This window comes from Oncorhynchus clarkii, chromosome 8 (assembly GCF_045791955.1).
Source record: "Oncorhynchus clarkii lewisi isolate Uvic-CL-2024 chromosome 8, UVic_Ocla_1.0, whole genome shotgun sequence".
In the NCBI taxonomy this organism is placed as follows: Eukaryota; Metazoa; Chordata; class Actinopteri; order Salmoniformes; family Salmonidae; genus Oncorhynchus; species Oncorhynchus clarkii.
The window spans coordinates 10,496,416-10,504,655 of record NC_092154.1 but is presented as its reverse complement, the minus strand read 5'-3'; the positions used below and the strand labels follow the sequence as shown (position 1 = coordinate 10,504,655).

The following is an 8,240-nucleotide window of genomic DNA, read 5'->3' as shown; positions in this document are numbered from 1 at the left end:
TGTTTTTTTCCTGAATTGGTTTTACTTGCACTCTACTTTACTTATTGTAACAAACGAAGATTTATAGTCTAATATTTTAGCAAGTGAGTCATCTCAATTCTCTTGGTGCTTGGCTGGATTAACAAAGGTTCCAGTCACTTTGTGAGCTAGTTTGCCTTGAATTGGTTGGATCGGGAGCTGGAGAGTACGGTTTGGTCTGACATGCTGACCACACCGCTCCCGTCGTGGGTGCGAGCGTTGCAAAAGAAATGTACACATACATGTTCTTCAATCATTGTACCCACACTGATCGCGCGCGTCAACGACTGTCTGCGCAGCCAGGCGCTAAAATAGAACTTGGTTGTATTTGTGATGCTTGACACGCTGCAAGTTCTGCCTCTCGCATCTCCTCATTGGTTTTAAGGAGCATATACCCACGTGCGTGATTGAAAGATGAACTGAGGTCCACACTCCAGTCCAGTTGGTGGTGGTAATGCACCTTATAGTTGGTTGCCAACTGTCAAATAAAAGTCCAAAGAAGAAGAAGAAGCCTGAAGGAGGAGAGATTACTAGAAACAAACTTGGGGATTAATTGTCGGGTTAGAGGACCTTGTGCATTTCAGGTAAACTAACAACCCAATTTTTATATCCCAGGACAAATGAACAAACACCAGCAAGCTAGCTAAATTTCCATTAATATTTAATGATTTTCAACCTGTCCCCAAATTAATATAATTAGCTCAGAGTTTGCTTTGATATTTCAACCTGCGTGTCCTGATCGCATCTGGTGTGGGTGGACAAAATCAACATGCACACAATGGCGCAAGCGGTGCGGTCTGGTCAACATGTGAGTCAGTAAGCTGGACAATAGAACTAGTCCAAATTCACCGAAGGCTGAAAAACTGGAATTATCCTTAGAATTAAATTTTCCTTAAATGGCAGCCAAAAAATTATACTTTTTTTATTGTACCAATGCAATCTGTTCTTAGGACGAAACTGAAAAATAACTTATGTAGAAAGTAAACATTTGCACTTCGATAGTGCCAAGTGTGGTTATGTCTGCATAATGAGGAAGTATGAAAAAAATGACTATTTCTGGTCTAGCGATCGATGACAGCAAAGTACACTGCCCAACCGTATGTCATTGGAAAGTGGAGATTATCCTGATTAAAATGGTGTCCGACTTTATATAGGAAAACAAATGGGGGGAGCTCAGCGTTCCAAGGGCAAAAAGTATTTTGGGGCTATCGTTTGATGACAACGGAGTACGCTGCCCAGCTTTACATGATTAGAAAGAGGAGATTGAAAAAAATCTAAATATACACATTGAGAGATCTTTTGTGTAATAAACAGACATACCTATATTTCCCCTATAGGAAACAATGGGACGAACTCAGAGTTCCATGACTATTATTACAATGTTTTTACATTTTAACTACCAGCAATTGGTAACAGTGCCCAAATTTACATCATTAGAAATAATAGGTTATCCTGATTAAAATGGTGTAGAACTTCAAACCATTAAAATACATACATTTTGAGATATTTGTCGAAATAGACAGACATGTCCCCATTTCCCCAAAACAATGGCAGTCTGGAAGTTCTAACAGCTGTCTTTTATTTAACCAGTTTACCATTTATAAACTACCAGTTGCTTTTTTGTGTTTAACTTTTTGTGGTTTGTAATCTAGCGGTTAAGAGCGTTGGGCAATAACTGAAAGGTGACTGGTTCGAATCCCCGAACCGACTAGGTGAAAAATCTGATGATGTGCCCTTGAGCAAGGCATTTCCTCTAGTCGATCTGGATAAGAGTGTCTGCTAAATTACTCAAATGTAAACTAGGCCTCTTTGTGAAAGAGTGGCAATAACGTATTAACTTTTCATTATTCAAATATCTACCTCTGATGACAGGCAGGCAGCACACTCCTGAAAACAAACTGCTCAGCAAAGTAAAGGCTCTTTTGAGAGCTACCAGATTTATTTATATTTTTTAAAAGCTACTTTTCAGTGTCCATGTTATTATGTTTAAGGGGGTGTTACTTTGACAGATAATATTGCCCATCTAAATAAATATTTTTTTATTAACTAAATATATGTCAGATTCATTGTTATGCTATAAATTGTTATTTTATTGTTGTAAGTGATAAAATTAACTAGACAAATTTTAAATTCTGCAATTCTGAGTAATTACTACTTTAGTAAGGATATACACTTTATTCAGTACTACTGCAGTTGCTAAACAATTCCAATATATGGCAGTATATGACCACGAATGGCATTTCAGAAGATTAGTTTTCTCCCTGGATACACCACTCCCCCTCAAAGGAAAACTCCTGTGTGAGATTTCTGTCCCTTTTCACACTGCTAATGCAAGACGAAGGACTGAAAAGGCATTTAACATATTACTGTGAAGTAATATAATGAGGATTCATGTTTATTACCTGTTTTTATGCTGATGTTTTGAAATTATTCTTCCTTACTATAACGATTATCCATTTTTTTTTAAATAATGCATGTCTACTGTGGTTGAGGTTGAGTGCATCTGATTAGTGATGCTTTTGCCGGGGTTCAATACCTACTCACTATTTTTTTGCTCTCCCAAAAGCAACACAGGCCTAAAAAGAGTTAACTGTAAAGTAATGAATGACCATTTTAGAAAATTGTGGGACATATACTCTTTGGTTGCATGCTATTTTATGTCAATCATATTGCTGCTATAGCCTATAACTGATACTTCATGGTCTTATGCTGCCGTCTATTGGAAATATTAATATTGAAATATTAATTCATTAATTCACATTAAAACATTGGTGAGGCAGCTGAGATATAAAGTGTATTTTTCTTACTAATTCTTGAGATCAGTCTCAATCACACCTATCGCAGCCAATTGCTGGACTTTCACAGAGGTTATTAGGGATGCGTTTGTAAATTCACTCTGGCTATCTACTCCGATTTCAGAGCACTCTAGTCTGAGTGTTCTGGCTATCTACTCTGATTTCAGAGCACTCTAGTCTGAGTGTGCCAGAGCGCAGAATAACTCTAATGTTTTACACTCAACACCCGTTGAATATGGCTGGTGTCAGTAAACGTCAGCAAAAAAAGTGTAATTAAATTGTTGCCAGCAGCACAGTCAGTCACCAATGCTCTGGATAACATACAAACAGGCTAACCAGCTCTGCTTGGTGGGAGTAAAATGGTTAGAGTGAGGTGTTCTCTCATTTGTGTCTGAAAGTAGTGTAAGGGATGTCGTCTGGAGATAGAGAGAAGGACCAAGGTGCAGCGTGGTAAGTGTTCATGATGTAATATTTAATGAAACAAACTGAACACTGAAATACTAAACATTAAAGTGAACGAACGAAAACCGAAACAGTACCGTGTGGCCCAAACACTCACACGGCAACAAACACCCACAAACCAACAGTGAAACCCAGGCTACCCAAGTATGATTCTCAATCAGGGACAACAATTGACAGCTGCCTCTGATTGAGAACCGGACTAGGCCGAACTCAAAAACCAACATAGAAAAACAAACAGACTGCCCACCCCAACTCACGCCCTGACCATACTAAAACAAAGACAAAAACAAAGGAACTAAGGTCAGAACGTGACAAGTAGCTAGCAAACTAGCCAATGTTAGCCAGTTAGCTTGGGTGCTTGACTGCAGTTGTGAGGTCAGAACGCTCTGGTCAACCCTACTCCTCTTCCAGAGCATCCAGTGTGCGCTCTGAACCTGACTTGTTCACCGGATGTGCTACCTGTGCAAACCTGCTGTTTTCAACTCTCTAGAGACAGCAGGAGAGGCTATAAAAAGCCAACTGACATTTACTCCTGAAGTGCTGACCTGTTGCACCCTCTACAACCACTGTGATTATTATTATTTGACCCTGCTGGTCATCTATGAACATTTGAACATCTTGGCCATGTTCTGTTATAATCTCCACCCGGCACAGCCAGAAGAGGACTGGCCACCCCCTCATAGCCTGGTTCCTCTCTAGGTTTTTTCCTAGGTTCTGGCCTTTCTAGGGAGTTTTTCCTAGCCACCGTGCTTCTACACCTGCATTGCTTGCTGCTTGGGGTTTTTGGCTGGGTTTCTGTACAGAACTTTGTGCCATCAGCTGATGTTAAGAAGGGCTTTATAAATACATTTGATTGATTGAACGCTCCAAGAGCAAAACGCTCTGAATTTAAGAATGGACAATCTGACAAAGCTCAGAGTTTACGATTTTTGAATATATTTTTTTATCAATTCATTCGTTCACAGTGAGGACCAAACCGAGGTCTCTGAACCGTTCTGTACGAATATGTGTACCGTTACACCCCTACACGGTACAGTATAGCACAGTAAAGTAACATACGGTACATACAGGACAGCAGAGTTTTATTCAGTAGAATACAGTAGACTACAGTATGGCATGCTACAGTATAGTAGAGGTTAATACAGTAGAGTACAGTACAGAACAGTCAAGTTTAATTCAGCAGCGTAGAGTACAGTTTAATTAATCTGAACACTGACATTGAGTCACCAACCACTCCTGGACATGATTCCAAAACCAAGCCACTGAAGGAGAGTACCAAAGGAGATTATCTATTGATTCTGTTTCTTTGTTGCAGTCCGCACATGCAGGGCTGACTGTTCAACACCCCATATATTTAGGATTCTTTTTTTATTGGCAATAATTTTATATAATAGTTCAAACTGAAAATAACAGAATGATGTGTCTTGTTGATTTGCATATCAGTTCATAATCCCGATGCCATGATATTGGGACATCAAAAATCTGTTTCGAAATGATCTTAAATTTTATGCTGTAGGGTTCTCAAAGCTCTCAACCTTTAATACAAGTTATTTTAAGCTATGCATGGTTTTGGATTGGCTGCAGACAAACTAATTCATTCCTTTCTCTTTTGAGTAATTGCCTCTTCCATTTTTGTGGCAGAGTTGTGATTGAGTTGGTTATATTGTTGTATTGAGCATACATCTCCATACACCTTTGTCAATTGCTTGGGGGACAACATTTTGGTGTCCTTGTTTACAATGTCATTCATAAACATGATACCGTCCTTATATACTTGATATTTTATTAATTTTCATTGAACCTTTATTTAACTAGAAAAGTCAGTTAAGAACAGGTTCTTGTTTACAATGAGGGCCTAGATGTGCCACATCGATTCATCATCAAGTAGTATATTCAAGGCAATCCAGCTTCCTTGAGGATCAATTTTAACAGATTGCACCTACATATCTAGATTGTTTTTCAGTAGGATCATAAGTCGGTTATGACATCTACTTTGCGGACGACACAAGTCATTTTTCCATTGCTTACAGAGATTATTTCACTGTATCACAATCCCAGTGAGTCAGAAGTTTACATACACTAAGTTGACTGTGCCTTTAAAGAGCTTGGAAATTCCAGAAAAATATGTGATGGCTTTAGAAGCTTCTGATAGGCTAATTGACATCCTTTGAGGTGTACCTGTGGATGTATTTCAAGGCCTACCTTCAAACTCAGTGCCTCTTTGCCTGACATCATGGGAAAATTGAAAGAAATCCACAAAGACCTCAGAAAAAGAATTGTAGACCACAAGTCTGGTTCATCTTTGGGAGCAATTTCCAAACGCCTGAAGATACCACGTTCATCTGTAGAAACAATAGTACTCAAGTATAAACACCATGGGACCACGCAGCCATCATACTGCTCATGAAGGAGTCGCGTTGTCTCCTAGAGGTTAATGCACTTTGTTTCGAAACGTGCAAATCAATCCCAGAACAACAGCAAAGGACCTTGTGAAGATGCTGGAGGAAACCGGTACAAAAGTATCTATATCCACTGTAAAACGACTATATCGACATAACCTGAAAGGCCGCTCAGCATTGAAAAAGCCACTGCTCCAAAACCGCCATAAAAAAAGCCAGACTACGGTTTGCAACTGCACATGGGGACAAAGATCGTACTTTTTGCAGAAATGTCTTCTGGTCTGATGAAACAAAAATATAACTGTTTGGCCATAATGACCATCGTTATGTTTGGAGGCTAGCAAGCCGAAGAACACCATCCCAACCGTGAAGCAAGGGGGTGGCAGCATCATGTTGTGGGGGTGCTTTGCCGCAGGAGGGACTGGTGCACTTCACAAAATAGATGGCATCATGAGGGAGAAAAATGAGGTGGATATATTGAAGCAACATCTCAAGACATCAGCCAGGAAGTTAAAGCTTGGTCGCAAATGGGTCTTCCAAATGGACAATGACCCCAAGCATACTTCCAAAGTTGTGGCAAAATGTCTTAAGGACATACATTTTAGCAAATGTATAAAAAAACTAAACGGAAATATCACATTTACATAAGTATTAAGACCCTAACTAAGTACTTTGTTGAAGCACCTTTGGCAGTGATTACAGCCTCAGGTCCTTTTTTGGTTCTTGAATTCAATCTGGTTTCTCTTGGTCTGAGAGTCTTTAGGTGCCTTTTGGCAAACTCCAAGCGGGCTGTCATGTGTCTTTTACTGAGGATTGAATTTTGTCTGGCCACTCTACCATAAAGGCCTGATTGGTAGAGTGCTACAGAGATGGTTGTCCTTCTTGAAGGTTCTCCCATCACCACAGAGGAACTCTAGAGCTCTGACAGAGTGACCATCGGGTTCTTGGTCACCTCCCAGACCAAGGCCCTTCTCCCCTGATTGCTCAGTTTGGCAGGGGGCAGCTCTAGGAAGTCTTGGTGGTTTCAAACTTCTTCAATTTAAGAATCATGGCCACTGTGTTGTTGGGGACCTTCAATGCTGCAGAATGTTTTTGGTACCCTTCCCCAGATCTGTGCCTCGACACAGTCTCGGAGCTCTACCAACAATTGCTTGGACCTCATGGCTTGGTTTTTGCCCTGACATGCACTGTCAACTGTGGCACCTTTATATAGACAAGTGTGTGCCTTTCCAAATCATGTCAAATCAATTGAATTTACCACAGGTGGACTCCAATCAAGTTGTAGAAACATCTCAAAGATGATCAATGGAAAAAGGATGCACCTGAGCTCAATTTTGAGTCTCATAGCAAAGGGTCTCAATACTTATGTAAATAAGCTATTTCTGTTTTTTTATTTTTAATACATTTGCAAAAATGTCTGAACCTGTTTTCATTTTGTCATTATAGGGTATTGTGTGTGATGAGGAAAAAATGTCTGAACCTATTTCCGTTTTGTCATTATAGGGTATTGTGTGTGATGAGGAAAAAATGTAATGTAACTTAACAAAATGTAGAAAAAGTCAAGGGGTCTGAATACTTTCCGAAGGCGCTGTATATATATTTTATCTAATGCCTTAATTCCTTTCACATTAGATTGATAGAACTTCCTCCAAAAAGATAGCGACCTTTGACAAAGGAACCGCTAATAGAGAATCAACATTTAGGCAAGCAGATATTATTTAATCACAATTGTGGGATGCACATGTCCCCACCCACACATAGACATCTATCCCCTTCCACTTGTACACTCACCTACACAAGAGTAGACTTGCAAAGTGAATGTGCATACAGTATCATTGTAGCCATTCGAGAGGAGCGACAAAATGGGTAGATAGCCCAATGTCTAATCCTGGCTTCTTCCATAACAGATGCACGCTGGTCTGCACATGTTCCAAGTTCTGCCCGCTGGGACCTTGGAGAAGAATGGTGGGATGGTATTGCAGGTGGTGACCGTGGGCCGGTTCTCTACCAGGCTCTCTTTGATGCTGCGGACATCAGCAGTGGATAGGTTGGCTTTGAGGGAAAGCAGAGCCGAAATATGTCTCCAACTGAGAAAGGTGGAAGAGCAAAAAAAAAAAAAAACACAGTCATCAACAAAGTTCAAAGCACTCAATTTTAGTTCATCAACATGCATGTGAAACAGCAAGCACAACCCCTGGAAAGTGGTCTTTTTTTGTAAATATTTGGACAGATGAATATGTAATCTTCACTTCAACACTGTTGACAAATGAAGGTAACCTAATTTAACAAATTAAACTTTAAGATTATACTTTGTAATAATTTATTGATCAAAAAGTAAAAAAATAAAAAAATTAAAAATGCTATTCCGTAGTGCACCCCTAGCTTCAATAGCTGGTGTTGCCCCCTTTGGCTGAAATAACTTAATGCAGTCGTTTCTTGTAACAGTCTATCAGTCTCTTATACTGACTGGGAGGAATTTTTTCCCACTCTTCTTTACAGTACTGCTTCAACTATGTCATGTTCAAGGGATTTCTTGCATTCACGGCCCGCTTCAAGTCCCCCAACA

At 39.7% G+C, this 8,240-nt stretch overlaps 1 protein-coding gene across 1 annotated transcript in view; it reads right to left on the bottom strand.

The window, feature by feature from the left end:
• Positions 1 to 4,190: 4,190 nt before the first annotated feature.
• LOC139414937 (tumor necrosis factor alpha-induced protein 2-like) overlaps positions 4,191 to 8,240 on the bottom strand; it is a 35,166-nt gene continuing 31,116 nt past the window's right edge. The window contains exon 13 of the mRNA XM_071162583.1: positions 4,191 to 7,761. Coding sequence (XP_071018684.1) covers positions 7,557 to 7,761 — 205 coding nt within the window. The 3' untranslated portion in view covers positions 4,191 to 7,556. The remainder of the gene's footprint in view (positions 7,762 to 8,240) is intronic.